The sequence below is a fragment of the Alosa sapidissima genome, chromosome 18 (genome assembly GCF_018492685.1).
Source record: "Alosa sapidissima isolate fAloSap1 chromosome 18, fAloSap1.pri, whole genome shotgun sequence".
Taxonomy (NCBI): domain Eukaryota; kingdom Metazoa; phylum Chordata; class Actinopteri; order Clupeiformes; family Clupeidae; genus Alosa; species Alosa sapidissima.
The window spans coordinates 9,358,321-9,378,481 of record NC_055974.1 but is presented as its reverse complement, the minus strand read 5'-3'; the positions used below and the strand labels follow the sequence as shown (position 1 = coordinate 9,378,481).

Genomic DNA, 20,161 nt, shown 5'->3' with positions numbered 1-20,161 from the left:
GAAATGAATAAATATCAGAACAAGAGGCTTTTGCGCAATAGCCAAAAGATAAGAGTTTGCGAGGTGGAAAACGAGAAGAAATATTAGCTTTTAAAATGTCCATTTAAATTGTAGCCTTATATAATGCATTGGTGTGCATTTTAAATCCGAAATAATAAGGAATGGGAGGAGGCTGCTATTAACTTAAAGAGTGCATCTACAATCGAAACTATCAGCCTATGACGCAAATTGAATAGCCATGCCCGGTATACAGTAGGAATGTCTGCTTTAGTTGACAGCATGTAACTAGATTTTAATCGGTCAACGGAAGCAGCTGTCCGTTAATGTTCATGCTGATTCATGTCCCTTGCATTTTGAAACTGCGAGGTCCAATAGCAGGCGCCCCACAGAAATTTTTCATTTTGCAGTTGCAAAATGCAAGGGACACGAATCAGCCTATTTGCACGAACATTAAAGGACACCAGATCTTCAACTTGACCGATTAAAATCTAGTCAACTAATGCAGACATCCGTATACAGTACATTCAATTTGAGTCATAGGCTGTACATAGTTTCGATAGTAGATGTACTCCTTAAAGTGAATAGCAACCTCCTCACATTCCTTATTATTTCGGATTTCGCTCAACAGTGCATTATATTAAGCTACAATTTAAATGGACATTTTAAACGCTATTATTTCCTCTCGTTTTCCACCTCGCAAACTCTACTAGGCTACAGTGTAGTGTCCACTGTGTTTGTGTCAAATTGTGCATTTAAATCAGCGTTTCTCAAACTGTGGGTCGCTGGGTCGCGGAGACATTCGCAGACGTGATGTCTACCGTAGTGCTAAGTCCACGTTGTACAGTAGACAGTTTGGTTCTCGGATTGGCCCAGAGTGGGGCGCGAACTGACGTGCAAAACAGGAGTTTTGGGGGGCCAAACAGCGAAGCTGCGTGGCAACCCATAGTGATTCTAGCTTTTCCTATTATTTAGGGGTCCGAGCAGCGTAGCTGCAGGACCCCTATTGTTTCTGTACCGTTCATTTTTTGCCAAAATTCTGTAGAAGTCATACTGCAGCCTAAACCGTAACTCCAAAACTCTTGAAATTTTCAGGTATGGTTACCAGTACCCCCCTCTACCCACAACCCAAAATTGGCGCTATTGGAAAAAAAGTTAATTATGCTTATTTCACCTTACCAGATTGACCTAGACTCAATTCTTTCATAATATTAATCTCTAAACTCAGATGCATCTTTTTGGCCCTGGTCTTATGGTCTACAAATGTTTACTTTTGCCACAATTTCATGAAAAAGCCAAACATTATAAAAAGTTTCACACTCTTCAAAAATAATCAAATCTATGTCACACGAAGTGCGAGTTTTGAACACCAGCCTAAATTAATTAATTAATTACCACTGTTGGAGAAATGGAAGAGCCAAAACAAAATCCCTTTTCACAAATTTTATTACTATTACAAAAAAAGAAGATTAAAAATGCCCGGCAAAAACATATAATAAAAAAACAACACTAGTTATTTCCCTCGTACAGTAATAATAAATACCCCCAACTAGACAGATAACCCACGGAGCCACACCAAAAGTTCAGTCAGCTTTGTCCATGAAAAGCATGCAAGAGCAGCAGCAGTTCAAAGGGCTAAAGATTGCACGAGAGTCAATATAGTCCGGATCTGCAACAACGCTTTCCTATCTATTGTCTTTGAACCAGCGGGAGCGCGTAAACCAGGGAGAGAGAGTCCACCCAACGCCAACCCAGCCGCCTAGCTGAGCGTCAGATGAAGCCGGTCATTAATAGGCAACCGCTCCCACAAGCCGACTTCAATTCCCCAGGAGGCGGTCCACTGGTGTGCGTTGAGCCGGCTCCGCAGCAGCATGCGTCTCTGGCAGGGGAGGCTTCCACTACGGCAGAAAACAGCCCTTGATCAGTGGCATACCAACAGCTGACACACGCGCAAGCAATAGTGTTAAGGCAGGCAAGGGTTTGCACTCAACTTGGGTTGGTGCGTTAATTGACTCCGCCAACCACTTCGGTCCAGCCCTTCTCGATCTCCGGCCAACCGCCTCGGTTTCGTTGTCGTTGCTGGAGTCGGTGCCTTCCACCCGCACCTTGCTACCGTGCTGCCTCATCTGCCGGTGTTCCCCGCTTCGCCGCACCTCCGCACCTATTTGTTAATTCAGTCAATCAGTTGTTTCAGCGCTGCGTCGCTCATTAGAGGGGAGAGTCAGCTGGCGATAATAATCAGCTGATGGTGGTAATCAGCTGGCTGCACGCAACTGTAGACCCACAACTTAAAGTTCAGTGTCCCATTAATTATGATAGTCACAGCAAACAATGCACAGCAAATCATTGTGAAAACACAGAAAACACAGCAAAGGAATATCCACTGCAAACAAAAGCACACCATATAAATAAGATGAAAACACAGCACACAATTGGAGTCGACAGTCACATAAAACACAGCTGAGGGGAGCTTGCTTTTGACATCTTCACCAAAATTTTCACAGACAATGTTTAGACCAAGCCTCACAAAAGTTATCGCTCAGAATTTTGATATTTTGTTCCATTTCAGAGATATAGGTCAATAAATTTAGACCACTTAGGCCTTTTTTCCTAGATCACCTATATTCCTATAAACCGTAAGTCCTAGAAACTTGACATTTTCAAGTATTGTTACCAGTACCCCCCACTACCCATAACCCAAAATTTGGGGTACTGCACCCAAAGGTGGCGCTCTTGTCAAAATCTCCTTACCAGATTGACCTAGACTCAAAATGCTTTCATCATATTAATCTCTAAATTCAGATGCATCTTTTTCACCCTGGTCTTATGCTCTAAAAATGTTTACTTTTGCCAAAAAAGCCAAACATCATAAAAAGTTTCACAGGCTTTGAAAATGATCAAATCTTCACCAAAATTCTCACAGACAATGTTTAGACAAAGCCTCACAAAAGTTATCAAAAGAATTTGGATATGTTGTTCCATTTCAGAGATATAGACCAATAAAGTTCGACCACTCAGCCCATTTCCCCTATATCACCTATATTCCTATATGAGTACATTTTTTTCCCTTGGAGAACAACCATACAATCATCATTATGTGGATACCATTAACAGTGCACATTTTCAGATCTGTACTCTTTTTTATAAAGCCCTGAATTCTATTGTCAAATGTATGCTAGGAATTTTCTTGATGTTGTGTGTTTGCCAACACACATTTTCACCATGTGAATGTGACTGCCAAATATGTAGGATTGTCAGTGGCTCAGTGGGATAATGCCTAGTGCTGGTGATCCCTAGGTTGAGAGTTCAAATCCCACTTGAAGCAATAGTGTTCGAATGCTGTTGGGTTGTGGAGGTTAGCATACTAGAATAGTATGCTTTTGGGTTGTGGAGGTTAGCACACTATAACATTACAGCTACTTGTCAATATGGACTATGGAGTAGTGCAAGGCAAGTATAACTGTATAATTATAGGCTGTTTATCTTATTGACTCCAACACAGAACCCACCCCCCCTTCACCTACCACCACAAATACAATTAAATTCTCTGGGAAACACTGCCTTCCATTATCAAACCCTTCATCTTATCCACAACAAATAAATAGTCCTGTAGAATCAAGTATTGTTAGAGAGACACAGAGATTAGCACAGAGTTGTAGAGATGAGTACTGTTAGAATACTGTTGGGTTGTGGTGGTTAGCATACTACAATAGAGTATTGTTAGAATACTGTTGGTAAAAAGACTCCCTAAGTTTATATATATATTATTATTATTATTATATTGTTTATCATTTCTCATTTTCGAATGTACACTTAAATCTGCACAAAGTCCTTGAGGTGAAAGTGCTGTGGAGAAATTGCAGGATTGTTTGGCTCTGCCACCTAACCACGCCCAGTTTACCTGCTGGGAAACCCTGTAGCTCCGGAGCAGGGGCTCAGACCAGGATAAATTGTTTGCTCCGCCTCAGTTCACTCTTTTGTTCATCTCAACCCAGCACTCCAGTGTGTCCTGCTTTGTGTGCGTCTTTGAGTTAACGTAAGTCATCACTTTAATGACCCTCACTAAGACTTTTGTTATGTTTATCAGTTTGTAGAGTAGCTCTGCCATCATGTGTAAAGTTAAGGTCTTTGTTTGTTGGTTTGGTGTGTTGGAGTCCCATGTGAGAGATGATTAGATGATGTTGGTTGACTTGGGATGTCAAGTATTGTTTAGTTGTACCTTATATAGCCATATGATTTCAGTTTATTGTTGTGAGTTGGGATCTGTACTGATTTACCCCATTTCAATGATTACTCCATTTTCTGTTTGCTTCCTCTTTGATGCAGCACACATACAAATAAAGAACAAAAGAACAGATGAATTGAAACTCAAATAAAGTTCACTTGTGTTGCACCGAATCCTGCCATCTCCGTGTCATCACTCCATACCATTAAGCCTTCTGACCGAGGCTCTGCCTGCTCGCCACACACTCACTCTACCTCAACCCACATCGCCCCCTACAGTTCCTTCAGTTGGGCTGTGGAGGTTAGCATACTAGAATAGAATACTGTTAGAATACTGTTGGGTTGTGGAGGTTAGCACACTATAACGTTACAGCACAGGGTAATCCTAATTTTATGGATCAAATTTATTCCAATCCAACTCAAAAGTTTTGAACAACACAAAGGTTTTATCCTGATCAAAACCAAGAATAGATTATGTGATCTAATCCAAATTTCAGCATCCTTGTTTCCCTTTGAACAACTTTGAACTACAATTTTCAAGATTTGAAATCCGATAGCCGAAATCCGGTAACTGAAATCCGATAACCGAAATCCAATCACGTTTTTTTGAACAATTGGGCCCAAACAATCGAAACATATGTAAACTAAAAAGTAGATGATATTCACATGTCTAATTCAAATGCCTAATATAGCGCCACCATCTGGCAAAAAAGTGTATCAGAAATGTTCTTTGCTGAAAATGAATGATCTGAAATTTCTCAGGTTAATATATTATGATTATGATGACACCAAATGGGCCTGCCTTGCATTACGCCCCCACCTGGCCAAGCGAGTAAATGTGGCAGAAAATAAAATACAAAAGCAAATAGCACACGCATCAAATATGTACATTTCCCAAACGCACCACGTCGGTGCTTTGTTGGATTCCGACATGTCACGGGTTGCGGCCCGCAGGTGCTCGGGCCCGCCATTGCCGCTTGCGGCTATATTTATTATTATTATTTAACATCTTTCCTCTGCCATTGAAGTCTATGGCAGCCCATAGAACCGTCTGGTGAAAAGTTGTGAAATTTGGCACACTTATTCTACTCATAGCACTGATCACTTTCACCAATGTACAGACCCCAGACCCCAAAACTCTAGCGCCACGAACAGGTCAAAACTCATCAATTTTTTAACAACATTAATGCAAGTAGCTCCGCAATACTTGGACCTAATGCAAGTAGCTCCGCAATACTTGGACCTATGAAGCTGAAACTTGCAGAGTCACGAAACTTGACACACATGATCTTCAGACCAAGCCTCACAGAAGTTAGAAGTCAAATTTTTCAATTTCAAAAGTGTCGGCAGGTGAGAGCCAATCAAATATGGCGGCCTACGTTCACGTAGAGAATATACACAAGCTCAGCTGGGATTGAAGCCCTGATGTTTTCATGTAGCAGAGCTGTGTGCATTCCAGTGGCAGCTATTTTTGTCCTTTTAATAGTTTAATGGTTAATGGCATTACACTATATTTGGTGTCGCCACTATGCCCTCTATCAAAGACCAGCCAGAGGCTATGTTATATGCAAACACAACTATACAGAAACAGTAAACACACACACACACACACACACGTTGTTTATGACATTTTATAAATAATGATAAATACATGACACATTATTACTTTTGTTTTTGTTTTCATCCATGGTTGGTTGACATTACAATAGAATGGACCCAGCACACACTGCACTTCCCTCAAGAGAAAATACAAAACCTTGTTGCTCTCATAGTGTGGGACTATTCCTCTTTGACACATCAAATCTCCAAACTCTTGTGTAAAACATTTCTTGTGAGTATTCCTAACAGAAAATCTATCCATGCCCTGTTTATCGACTATCAATGTCAAAATAAAATGGGCCTATACATGATGATCTTGGTATTATCTAAAACAATATTGAGATGTACATTTGCTGGCTATATGAACACACGTTGATTATGAAAAATAGGCTACTATAATATTTTGATTATTGCAGTGAAGCAAGCAAACAAAGAAACAAACAAACAAAATGTGTTATTAGCAGCAACCTTTACACTTTGTATTCTGTGACTGTGCTTTAGTAATGGTGAATAGGTTATATGGCCTAGACTATTTACACCAGACACAAATGTAATCAGTGGAAATTATGCTAGAAACTGTAAGTCTAGTATTACCAATGTGTAATTAATAACATAATAACAGAACATATCGGGTGCCCGGTTTGGCTTCAGACATCCCGCCACATTCAGAATCACGCTACTGGGTGGGACTGAGCAGCGTTTTATGGACCCACAGAAGGCAATGGACTACAAATCAACAACGTCTTTGGAGATCCCGGACCCAGATTAAAAATGTAAAGATTAAATTTAACATTGCAAGAGGGATGCGGGTGACTATTTCCCATGGTGTTTTGCAATAGACATTTCTATAATGCACATACAGGCAGGAAGAGAATTGATTCAGAGGATATTAATAGAAATGCTCAAATATGGTCCTCACAAATATATTGAAATCTAGTTGAGCACAGCATGTCATTCCAAGCTTTTGAAAACTCTGTAGCTTCTGAGGAGATTTCTGCACAGTCTTCACCATCCTCTTCATCCGCGTCATCTACATCATTAGGTTCACCAGGTGCCCAGTAGCTAGATTAAATAGGCTGTGTGAGTGAGCACTCCAACACATGCTTCCACCAGAAAAACAACACTAGTTTAACAATATCTTAATATTGGGTTTTACTTACGGGTTTGTCAGCACGGTGCCATCCACCCATTTCCATACACCCTCCTCTTCAGTATCCGAAAGACCAATCCAGTGATTCTTGTAAGATGCTAGGAATTGCTGTGAAGTGACATGTATGCAATACAATGCTGATATGTTGATATGTCAACTAAATCATACTCTTGAATGAAAATGTTAAAAAAAAAATCAAGGTATGTGTAGATCATGTCCTTAATGAACATCAGTGTAATATCATTTGATCTCACCTGCTCATCTTCATCGTTCACAATCACTAGATCTGCCCCCATTTTTAAACAAATTTGTCTGCTTTCACTCCAGGATTTCTTCGCAACACTGATTTTATAGAGGCTTGTTTTTCTGCGAATCCATTTATCCATGATGCGCCGTGACACTAAGGAATGTTTACATTGGCACACTTTGAGACTTTCTGACCAGAGGATTAATAATAAATAAAGTCACATCACATTGGCTGCATGTCTCACAAATGGCAGAGATCCATTTATTATGCATACGAGACATCCAACATTAATGAAAATGAAACAACTTATTGCATAATACCTTATGTTAGAAGGCATAAAGAAGACTTTAGAACACCTTCTATTTCAGCGCAACCTCTAAGGACACTTGCATGAGCTTTTTGTGCAAGAGTCTGACAATCATTACATTTTTACTCACCTAATTTGTCACGTAGGCTCTGCAGCTCATCTCTTTCTCTAGTCAAGTTGTTGTAACTGGTCTGTAACTGAGATTTCTCAGTGTTCAAGTGGCCGTAAATGTTCTGTAAGATTTCTTTTTCTTTGGTCATGTTGTTAAATGTGTCCTCTAACTGTGACTTTTGAAGGGTCAGGTTGTTGTAAAGTGTCTGTATGAGGTCTCTGTCTCTGGTCAGATTATTGTAACGGGACTGTAACTGGACTATCTCATGGGTCAAGTTGTCGAGAGTCTGTTGTTGAAATGTCCCATCGCTCGTGTTGTTGCTGCTGTGTGATTTGAATAATATGATGGCAACAAGTAGAATCACACACATCACCGCCAAACACACTGTAGCCAGCTTGTAGGATCCTGAGGGAGACATACAGGGTATATTGTAAACACACTGAGGCAAAGATACACTTACATCATGTAATGAGATATTGAGCACTGACAAGATTGGTCTCCAGAGACTCTCCATGCAACATGTACCTTGCCTTTGCTTGATTAGTGAAAATTAAAACCAAACTAGAAATGCAATTCCGAGGAATTACACGAGGGGATGCAATCTGCTGGTTAGGGTGTTGGTGGGGCTGTTGAGCTTGATGCTAGCTGGTTGGTAGGGTAATTGTGATACCTGCAAAGGTGCTTTTGGAGTAACCAAATTTGAATCTTGTGTGACATGGCATTCTTGAGATATCACATTCAAGGTGTTTTTGACCTTGACATTTGACCTTCAACCTCCAACATCAACTCACTTCACCTTTGAGTCCATAAAAACACTCGTACCAAATTTGAAGCATGTATGTCAAGCCGTTCTGGAGATATAATGCTGAATGCATGAGATATGGCTGGGACTTTTATTTTGACACACAGGAAACACTTTAACAGGATGTGTAGTTCAGGTAGAGCTAGATTGTATGCTTAGAACCTGAGACAGTTGGATTTCTCACAGGTGACACCTGTGCCAGTGTTCTGATTAGCCTGGGAACAGCCCCCATTCAAGTCTATGGGGGGAAAAATACACTTTTAATTAAGTATAAACTTACACTTTTTATTAAGTATAAACTTCTCAAAAATGAAAAACAGATAGGACGGTAAAGCCTTGGAAGATCTACGGAACGGTGTTTGAACCAAATTTGTACGTTAAGCGGTTTGGGCTGAATAGCGTGCACAAAAAGGTAAAAAGAATAATAATAATAATAACTAGAAATACAATTCCAAGGAATTACCAGTGCATGAAAATGAATTAATTAAATTTAACTTTAATAGTTAAAACAGATAATACAGAGACGGTTACTACGGTGATGCTAGGATAGACATGGCGGTTGCATAGCTTAATAAAAGTTGATAGTTTAAAAGTAGACTGTTTAAAAGCTGAATGTAGATAGTTTAAAAGTTGTTGATAGACAGTAGATAGTTTAAAAGTTGTTGATAGACAGCTAGTTTAATAGATAGTTTAATGATAATTTAAAAGTAGACCGTTTAAAAGTTGAAGGTAAATAGTTTAAAAGTTGTTGACAGACTGGAAGTTTAACCCATTAAACTACTGAACTTTTTACATTCAACTTTTAAACGGTCTACTTTTAAACTATCATTAAACTATCTATCTATTAAACTAGCTGTCTATCAACAACGTTTAAACTATCTACATTCAACTTTTAAACATTTAAACTATATACATTCAACTTTTAAACAGTCTACTTTTAAACTATTATTAACCCTTAGAACCCTAAGCTGTTTTTAGGGCATTTTCACTACCTTTATTCATAAGGATTTATTCTGGTCATTGTAAGTGCCACACACACATATTATATATTGTCTTTTTCAGCAGAGTCTAGGCTATCCAGATCTGCCATCATTTCATGTATTAGTACTGGCATTGATTTTATTTTGATTTTTAAAGAATTAAAATATAAAAATCATATTATAAAAAATCTTATATTTTGACCTGTATCTCACCACAGCAAGCTCATAGCTCTACATGCATTTCATGTGTGTGTAGGGCTGACTGTCCTGAAACGGGCAATATAATTGCCATGTTGGAGGGATACTCTGGGGCTGAGCAATTTACAGAAATATGTGGTGTGTGATTTACGGAAATAAATGCCATTTTTTATTTAGCGATGAAAAATGACCATTCTGCGCTCCATATATTGTGACACAAACTGATCTGACCTGACTTGACCCAAGTTTGCCTGTTAGCATGTGTGACTATGGTGTATGCACTCATGATGATTCTCAACTTTTTACTGCATTGCCATGAACAAAGTAAAGGCAAAAAAGGTGTTTCTTTGTTGAACAAATTGGGATGCAATGTGAGCCTTGAATTGGATGCCATGCAGGAATTTGCTAGGATCTCAAAACCGGATTATGAACATGTTTTGCCATAGAGAAACACACGATGATAGCGTTGGATTATAAACATGCTTTGCCACAAAAACAGACAAAAACGTGGGGTAAGTCCAGCTATATGAAGTTATTATTTTGCTGTCACTTCGTCTGTTTTATAACCCAGAAGGATGTATTTGGTATCAAATGATAGCTCTGTGTCTCCTCTTTAATCTAACATGCGTGGCATATATATCCGATTACGGGTCCGCGAGTAATTACTCCGAGAGTAATGGGTGTGCAGCATTGGTTTGTGTACATGACGTTAATATTTTGCAGTCACTTCGTCTGTTTTTATAAGCCAGAAAGATCGATATCCATGATACCAATGGATAGCCCTGTTTCTCCTCTTTCATCTGATATGCTTGCCATATCTATGCGATCACGGGTTCGCGAGTAATTCAAACGAGAGTAATGGGTGCGCAGGTGAACGCAGAGAAGTATAGACTGTAAATATGATGCAATTTAATTTCATGATTTTTTTAAATTTTCGTACTTGATCGCACAGACAAGTGTGTAGTCTCTTTGGAAAGCCCCACTTCTTCTCTGTCATGCAATAAAGGTTTTATCTTGTTGCGATGAACAGTCGCGGAGCAATGTAACAGAGAAGAAAGGGTGTGTTTTTTGACGCACTTTGCGTCAATTGGGTTCTAAGGGTTAAACTATCTATTAAACTAGCTGTCTATCAACAACTTTTAACTTGTCATCAACTATGTCAACACTTGTCATCAACTATGACTCCTACCCACTGTAGCTAGTTAGCATGGTTAGCATAGTTAGCATGTTAGCATTGCTAGCATTGTTAGCATTTTTAGCAAAACTGATAAAAATGATTAGCTAGGTTAGCTAAGTCATATGGTTAGCATACTTAGCATGCTAGTTAGCATAACTACTAAAAATGATTAGCTAGGTTAGTTAAGTCACATGGTTAACATAATTAGCATGTTAGCATTGCTAGCATAGTTAGCATGGTTAGCAAAACTGCTAGAAAACGTTAGTTAAGTTAGCTAAGTAACATGGTTAGCATAGTTAGCATTGCTAGCATGTTTAGCAAAACTGCTAGAAAACGTTAGCTAAGTTAACTAAGTAGCATGGTTAGCATGTTAGCATTGCTAGCACTACTATAAAACATTAGCTAAGTAGCATGGTTAGCATAGTTAAAAATCTTAGCATAACTGCTAGCAAACATTAGAGCCATTCCAACTTTCAGTTATCGTCAAATATCTACCTATACACAGCCATTAAACTATTTAAATATCAACATTCATTAACGGCCGTATTATGATGTCACAATCGGCAATGTTAAGTCTATGGGGATTTTTAAAAAGTTTTTCTTTAATAGTTTAAAAAGTATAAAAGTTTCAAAGATGAAAAGACATAGCAGCTTCGTCCGTTTGTATACCTACGTTACAAAGTTTAAATGAAGTTTCTAAGTTAAACTGTTCAAGAGAAATAGCGTACGGAAAAAGTGGTAAGCGGAATAATAATAATAAGAAGTTGTTGCCTAGGAAGAACAGTACAGTGCATTTAATTTTCATGCACTGTAATAATAATAAGAAGCCTAGGAAGAACAGTACAGTGCATTTTCATGCACTGTAATAAGAAGTCTCTGGATTTCAATACAGGGGATGCATCCCCTCTAATAAGAAGTCTCCGGATTTCAATACAGGGGATGCATCCCCTCTAAAAAGAAACAGAACAGTGATGTCGTGATTAATATGTCTCTCTGCCTGGGCTAGGGGATAAACCATAAATATACTGTACCATATATACAATGTTGACACTATCATAGGTGCCAACTCTCACGCATTTGCCGTGAAACACACGCATTTGATTAGTTTCACACACTCACACGCCACACCCCTGATTTCTCACGCTGAAGTGTCAACCCGGTCGGTCAGATGCCTGAAAAATGAGTTTAGCCTATCTATAGATCTACCTGTTGAGCCACGGTTATGCTTTCAGAGACGGTGAGAGGGTTCAAGAGCACCCCCTTCTCTCATTTGCGATATACTTCAGAAGCCGTCCCAGGCGCATTTCCCCCGCATTTCCCCGGCTTCAGGTATGCTTTGAGTAGGCGTATTATTGAGTATTTTTCACGCTGAAGTGTCAACCTGGTAGGTCAAATACCTGGCAGATGAGGTTCAACTAAACTAAACCTATACATATGATATCACACATCAGGTGAACGTGCGGAATCTAAGCTTTCCTGTGATAAATGGTTTGCGAGAAAATTAACATTGAACCGACGTGTAATTTAGGCTAATCATATTTGGATTTTGCACACAGTGCACACCCATTACTCTCGGTTTAATATTTCACTAACCCTTCACACAACACGTGGCAAACCCAATATCACAATAAACAGCAAACCGTACCGAATACGAGGATATAAAGCATGCCTCTGTGCAATAAGTGGTTCCTGAGTAATCCGGTTTTGAAATTGCAACACATTTCTACATAGCCTCATTGGGGCGAAATTATAATGTATTCTAATGTAAACTATTTGTCAGTAGGCCTACATACATTTTTGTAAATTGCTCAGCCATAGATTATCCCACCATCATGGTTCTTATATTGTCAGGTTCCAGCCAATCCCATTACAGATAAATGAATATATTTATATTGGCATGCTTCCTAGTGACATTAATGCAAAAATATGAAGAAAATCAAATAACGAGACACAAATATTGATATAAAGCCTGACATAAGCCATATGCAAACATTCACATCATGCAGATATGGGTACATCCTGAAAAAGGAATAGCATGTAGGCTATAGGCTATGGCCATTACAATGACCAATATATTATCTTAAATAAACCAGCTGAATAACACAGGTGACCACTTCTGCATAATTGAAATGTACACACATTTTTGAACATTTCTGAACTGTGAAATGTAGCATATGTTTTTGTGGTTGTGAACTTATTGCAATATCACCATAACTATTCCACCTGTGTGTGCATGGTTATAATTCTGAAGTGCAAAATAGCTTAGGCTACAGCACAAATATTTCCATAAAAATAAGCAAGTTTGACCTCTGAATTTATTTTGAAAGTGCACCTGATTGATGCATTTAAAAGTTAAAATATACAAACATTTCTTAAATTCTTACAAAACACCCACCCACTTTTTAAAATTGTTAGTTTGGACCCCCCCCCCCCCCCCCCCACCCCACACACACACACACACACACACACACACACACACACTTTTGCCGTGCGAAATACCAGTGCTGTTTTCAGCATCTGTTTAGTGCTTCATTGTCATTTTCATTGGATTCTCCCATTTGCGCGTAAATCACTCATAAACTTTTTTTTTTTGTTACACGCATTCTCCCATTCCTCTTCTGTCACACACACAGTGACAAGCGCCAAATCCCCCACAGTGTTGAAGAGATCAGTCATCCCCCTCACTTTTGATAAGGTAAAAAGCCTTATAGGTACGCCAAATAATAACCTATAGGTTTACGCTAGGCTATGTAAAACTCCCCATTAACAGCATCACGTCACTAACCACAGCTAAGACTGCACAATCTCTATTCACTCTGTTGGATATCTGAAGCCAGTTTGTCTACTTAGATACTGTAAATCCTCAAATTATGGCCGGGGTCTTAAGACAAAGTACAGGCCTTTAGGGGCAGGATTGTATTCGAGACAGCCCTTTATTTCTTATGCAAGTTTTATTTTGAGACATGCGTTTCTTGGAGCGGCATACTGGTAGGCCTTCAAAAGCATGACATTTTCGGTTTAGTTTGATATTTAATTTACTTTTGGACTGTTTGATTATATTGTTAAATGTTCGGACTGATGGGCACTGAAATCTGGGGAGGTATTTGATGATCACTATTACGTTCCATGTAGTTGAAAGAGTGTCGGGATTTCAAACAAACCATCCGCTTTCATGCGTTCATTGAACGTCTGCGGTGCTGTAATGGAAACCTTATTGCGTAGCCAAGTAGCCTATTGAGTTATTTTTAAATTATGCATGATTTACTTTTTATTAATTTCGTAGGCTGGCTTTATTTTGTTATATAGAAGTATCTAAATAACCTGTTAAAATGTACCAGAATTCAGGAAATCGCATCTAGTCCAAACATTTTTTTCTGGGGGAGGACCCCCATACCCCCCCTCTGAAATGTCCCACCCACTTTCACAATGCCTCCGACGCCCATGGTCCTAGTAGTAGGCTAGATCCCTTTGATACCAATGTTCATTTAACTCTGGGACCCTGGTCCCAGGGATGGATTACTGCACGGGCATTCTGGGCCCAGACCCAGGGGCCCAAGGTGTCAGGGTGCCCTGAAGCCCAAGCCTTTGCATGGAATCATTGCCTCAATATCAACACATCAGGATGTAGGCTATGAATCTGATTGAATTTAGTATTGGCCATCCCCAAAATGATAGCCTGACGAGCCAGACCCACATTAAAATGTAGGGTCTGGGCACTCACCGTTCGCAGTGCTCAGTCCGAGGGGTGGGATAATCGGTTGTCTTTCAAATTCCCTCTGCACGCAAAAGGACAGCGCTGAGTCCCATGCGTTTTCCCACCAGCGGAGCTAGTTGGCTAGTTCAAACTTTTGCCATCTCAAAACAAGCGTAACTCGTGTCACACTGTTGGCCAACAGCAATATCCATCTTCTTTGTTTTCAAGTAGCAGGGAATTTAAGCCAAACCGTTGCAACTCTGCCATCAATCATTATGTTATGCCCCCCTAACGACTCTATAGACGATTTGATTGGCCTGATAGAAGTTTAATTTTTCGAGCTCACAAGCCAATGGAGAGTTGCTAGACTAGCCCTGGAAGCAAATGTAATTTGCTGCCGCTAGGGTGTGTCTAGATTTCTAAGCTACCAAAATGCACCAGAATACAGGAAATCACATCAAACAAATGAAGAAAATTCTGGGGGAGGACCCCCAAACCCTCCTTCCACATGTGCGACAATTAGTGGGGAGCCCTTAATACATGTGGGCCCAGGGGCCCGAAAGTTCATAATCTGTCCATGCCTGGTCCCTACACCTGAGAACCACTGATGTACGTTTTTTTTTTCACTGTACGGTATAATGCTGAATGAGCCAAACAAAAATTTCCGCAGCAAAATTTTGGTTGGCCCCACCAAATCTCACTCCAAGGTTTTTTGAAAAGTTGGCAGCCCTGCACTATCGTCTCATATCTATACATGTCCTGATGCAGACATACTCCCACTTGCCCTGGACTCCTTTGCTTGCTGCTGTCCCTTTCTACATTAAATTGAGATTTTATTTCTATTTCGCGCAGTCGAATCGTTTTTCTTTCACTGATAATACAGGCTCTAATACAGATGCTCTTAATGCAGATGTCACATTTATCATAATACCTCTGTTAGTCTGTTTCTGTTAGTTTTTTAAAGTTTGTGCTGTCAATATCTTGTACATCGCTATGCTCATTGTGCTTGGGAGCACGGTAGCGACATAAACATCTAGCTTTTCTAACGACAGCCTTTTTGTTGTAAACAAAATCAACCGAAGCGTCCTCAGGTGACATGAATGACTAGGCACCGTTGCTCACATGTGCCTATGGTTGCTCATCTATCCATCATCATATAACGCCTGCCCAGACGATTTGATTGGTCCGTACAAGTTCTCATAGAGGCTTCTCAATGGAACAAGTCCAGACCGAATTTCCCAACCACAAATTTTGTGGGCGGGGTTTAATTCAGGCTTGCTTCCAGGCTAAAGAAAAGCATTTACTGTACTTTCCTTTTACATAATTGGATAAACCAAGTGTCAGGAATCAACAACTCACAAAAATAACATGTATATATGAGCACAACCAAAATATTTGATGCCATTTTCTCTCACATGCTAGAACCAAAATGAGCACAGGATGCTGTAGTCTTTATAGTTTCTGTGTAAGGATATGCCTTTGATCTTCAAAAAAGAGAAAATAGGAAGGTTTCTAACCAGATCCAGTCACTGAACAACACAATGTTTGGTAATCGAAAGGAAAGTATTTCCCCGAAACTCAGTACATCCCCTATGAGGGCGACTACTGAAATGCTGACGCCCTCAATTTTAAATGAGGAAGTGTCCAGACTTTGCTGAAGATGATACTAAGTACGCCCTCATATATTGTTACATCTTACAGTATTGCTTTCCAGTTCTCTCCAAAATCATTTGTTGTTGACTAAATAACATTTGTTGTTGACACTGTACTAGGAAGAACAGTACAGTGCATTTTCATGCACTGTAATAAGAAGTCTCTGGATTTCAATACAGGGGATGCATCCCCTCTAATAAGAAGTCTCCGGATTTCAATACAGGGGATGCATCCCCTCTAAAAAGAAACAGAACAGTGATGTCGTGATTAATATGTCTCTCTGCCTGGGCTAGGGGATAAACCATAAATATACTGTACCATATATACAATGTTGACACTATTGTCTCATATCTATACATGTCCTGATGCAGACATACTCCCACTTGCCCTGGACTCCTTTGCTTGCTGCTGTCCCTTTCTACATTAAATTGAGATTTTATTTCTATTTCGCGCAGTCGAATCGTTTTTCTTTCACTGATAATACAGGCTCTACCTTTACTAGCTGCAACTACTAGACAGGCACGTGTAACTACACAGTGTGGTCTAGGGTCATAGCTGTTGTTGCACAGCAGTTGCGGTAATAAGATAAACTTCTGTATGTCTGCTGCCGATCAAATAAAATCATGCCTTTTATGTCTGTGTACATGATTTGATAACCAAGAAGAATTGCAGCAGAAGAAAACTAAGGTTTTTGAAAAATGTTGTATACATATTTTATACAACATGTATATATATATATTAATTAAACAAGTGTGATTCAATCATGTTACAGTTACATATTACAGTTTAAACGTATTCTCTAGAGAACTACAATGTTGGTCCAATATACAATGAACAAGAAAGCAATTAGCCACATCATGTAATACATCATGTAAGCTGAGTTATTTATTATTTACAACAAGATTACCTTCTTTACTAATACTGGATATGCTCATCTTGTTGAAAGTCTTACTGGTGTGTATTTCAAAATCTTTGTTGTTTTCTTCATCATCAATTTTCTCAACAATTGCCTCAGTCATCTCCATTTTGTATCCCTTTGATTGACTGACTGCAGAGAGAGGGAACAGATCTGTTCTACCCTGAAATGAATAGTCTGATATACAGCACACAGAGCTGGGAAGTTGAGCACTTCCTGTACTTTCAGGAACATGATGGTTAAAGAGGAAGTAAGACTACTAGTTTCTACTTATTTCAGGATTTTTCCTTATCATTATCATCAACAATGAAGACACTGTGTATAATAGTATATTTCTTTACACACACACACACACACACACACGCACACCCACACACACATCTCTACTGACCATCAAGGTACTGGATGCCAGTTAGTGTTATTATTATTAATTTGCTTAATGCAGATGTCACATTTATCATAATACCTCTGTTAGTCTGTTTCTGTTAGTTTTTTAAAATTTGTGCTGTCAATATCTTGTACATCGCTATGCTCATTGTGCTTGGGAGCGCGGTAGCGACATAAACATCTAGCTTTTCTAACGACAGCCTTTTTGTTGTAAACAAAATCAACCGAAGCGTCCTCAGGTGACATGAATGACTAGGCACCGTTGCTCACATGTGCCTATGGTTGCTCATCTATCCATCATCATATAACGCCTGCCCAGACGATTTGATTGGTCCGTACAAGTTCTCATAGAGGCTTCTCAATGGAACAAGTCCAGACCGAATTTCCCAACCACAAATTTTGTGGGCGGGGTTTAATTCAGGCTTGCTTCCAGGCTAAAGAAAAGCATTTACTGTACTTTCCTTTTACATAATTGGATAAACCAAGTGTCAGGAATCAACAACTCACAAAAATAACATGTATATATGAGCACAACCAAAAGATTTGATGCCATTTTCTCTCACATGCTAGAACCAAAATGAGCACAGGATGCTGTAGTCTTTATAGTTTCTGTGTAAGGATATGCCTTTGATCTTCAAAAAAGAGAAAATAGGAAGGTTTCTAACCAGATCCAGTCACTGAACAACACAATGTTTGGTAATCGAAAGGAAAGTATTTCCCAGAAACTCAGTACATCCCCTATGAGGGCGACTACTGAAATGCTGACGCCCTCAATTTTAAATGAGGAAGTGTCCAGACTTTGCTGAAGATGATACTAAGTACGCCCTCATATATTGTTACATCTTACAGTATTGCTTTCCAGTTCTCTCCAAAATCATTTGTTGTTGACTAAATAACATTTGTTGTTGACACTGTACTAGGAAGAACAGTACAGTGCATTTTCATGCACTGTAATAAGAAGTCTCTGGATTTCAATACAGGGGATGCATCCCCTCTAATAAGAAGTCTCTGGATTTCAATACAGGGGATGCATCCCCTCTAAAAAGAAACAGAACAGTGATGTCGTGATTAATATGTCTCTCTGCCTGGGCTAGGGGATAAACCATAAATATACTGTACCATATATACAATGTTGACACTATTGTCTCATATCTATACATGTCCTGATGCAGACATACTCCCACTTGCCCTGGACTCCTTTGCTTGCTGCTGTCCCTTTCTACATTAAATTGAGATTTTATTTCTATTTCGCGCAGTCAAATCGTTTTTCTTTCACTGATAATACAGGCTCTACCTTTACTAGCTGCAACTACTAGACAGGCACGTGTAACTACACAGTGTGGTCTAGGGTCATAGCTGTTGTTGCACAGCAGTTGCGGTAATAAGATAAACTTCTGTATGTCTGCTGCCGATCAAATAAAATCATGCCTTTTATGTCTGTGTACATGATTTGATAACCAAGAAGAATTGCAGCAGAAGAAAACTAAGGTTTTTGAAAAATGTTGTATACATATTTTATACAACATTTATATATATATATTAATTAAACAAGTGTGATTCAATCATGTTACAGTTACATATTACAGTTTAAATGTATTCTCTAGAGAACTACAATGTTGGTCCAATATACAATGAACAAGAAAGCAATTAGCCACATCATGTAATACATCATGTAAGCTGAGTTATTTATTATTTACAACAAGATTACCTTCTTTACTAATACTGGATATGCTCATCTTGTTGAAAGTCTTACTGGTGTGTATTTTAAAATCTTTGTTGTTTTCTTCATCATCAATTTTCTCAACAATTGCCTCAGTCATCTCCATTTTGTATCCCTTTGATTGACTGACTGCAGAGAGAGGGAACAGATCTGTTCTACCCTGAAATGAATAGTCTGATATACAGCACACAGAGCTGGGAAGTTGAGCACTTCCTGTACTTTCAGGAACATGATGGTTAAAGAGGAAGTAAGACTACTAGTTTCTACTTATTTCAGGATTTTTCCTTATCATTATCATCAACAATGAAGACACTGTGTATAATAGTATATTTCTTTACACACCCACACACACATCTCTACTGACCATCAAGGTACTGGATGCCAGTTAGTGTTATTATTATTAATTTGCTTAATGCAGATGTCACATTTATCATAATACCTCTGTTAGTCTGTTTCTGTTAGTTTTTTAAAGTTTGTGCTGTCAATATCTTGTACATCGCTATGCTCATTGTGCTTGGGAGCGCGGTAGCGACATAAACATCTAGCTTTTCTAACGACAGCCTTTTTGTTGTAAACAAAATCAACCGAAGCGTCCTCAGGTGACATGAATGACTAGGCACCGTTGCTCACATGTGCCTATGGTTGCTCATCTATCCATCATCATATAACGCCTGCCCAGACGATTTGATTGGTCCGTACAAGTTCTCATAGAGGCTTCTCAATGGAACAAGTCCAGACCGAATTTCCCAACCACAAATTTTGTGGGCGGGGTTTAATTCAGGCTTGCTTCCAGGCTAAAGAAAAGCATTTACTGTACTTTCCTTTTACATAATTGGATAAACCAAGTGTCAGGAATCAACAACTCACAAAAATAACATGTATATATGAGCACAACCAAAAGATTTGATGCCATTTTCTCTCACATGCTAGAACCAAAATGAGCACAGGATGCTGTAGTCTTTATAGTTTCTGTGTAAGGATATGCCTTTGATCTTCAA

At 39.1% G+C, this 20,161-nt stretch overlaps 1 protein-coding gene across 2 annotated transcripts; it reads right to left on the bottom strand.

The window, feature by feature from the left end:
* Nucleotides 1–5,856: 5,856 nt before the first annotated feature.
* Nucleotides 5,857–19,432, bottom strand: LOC121689752 (C-type lectin domain family 4 member M-like). Of its 2 annotated transcripts, none has more exons than XM_042069850.1 (5): nt 19,152–19,432; nt 7,655–8,041; nt 7,225–7,370; nt 6,981–7,078; nt 5,857–6,882 (listed from the first exon to the last, which is right to left on the bottom strand). In XM_042069850.1, exons 1-5 carry the CDS (start codon nt 19,267–19,269, stop codon nt 6,723–6,725), a joined length of 909 nt encoding a protein of 302 aa, XP_041925784.1. In that variant the 5' UTR covers nt 19,270–19,432; the 3' UTR covers nt 5,857–6,722. The 2 variants fall into 2 exon arrangements, with proteins under 2 accessions (XP_041925784.1, XP_041925783.1); XM_042069849.1 differs by lacking the exon at nt 19,152–19,432 and adding an exon at nt 17,048–17,337.
* Nucleotides 19,433–20,161: the final 729 nt, after the last annotated feature.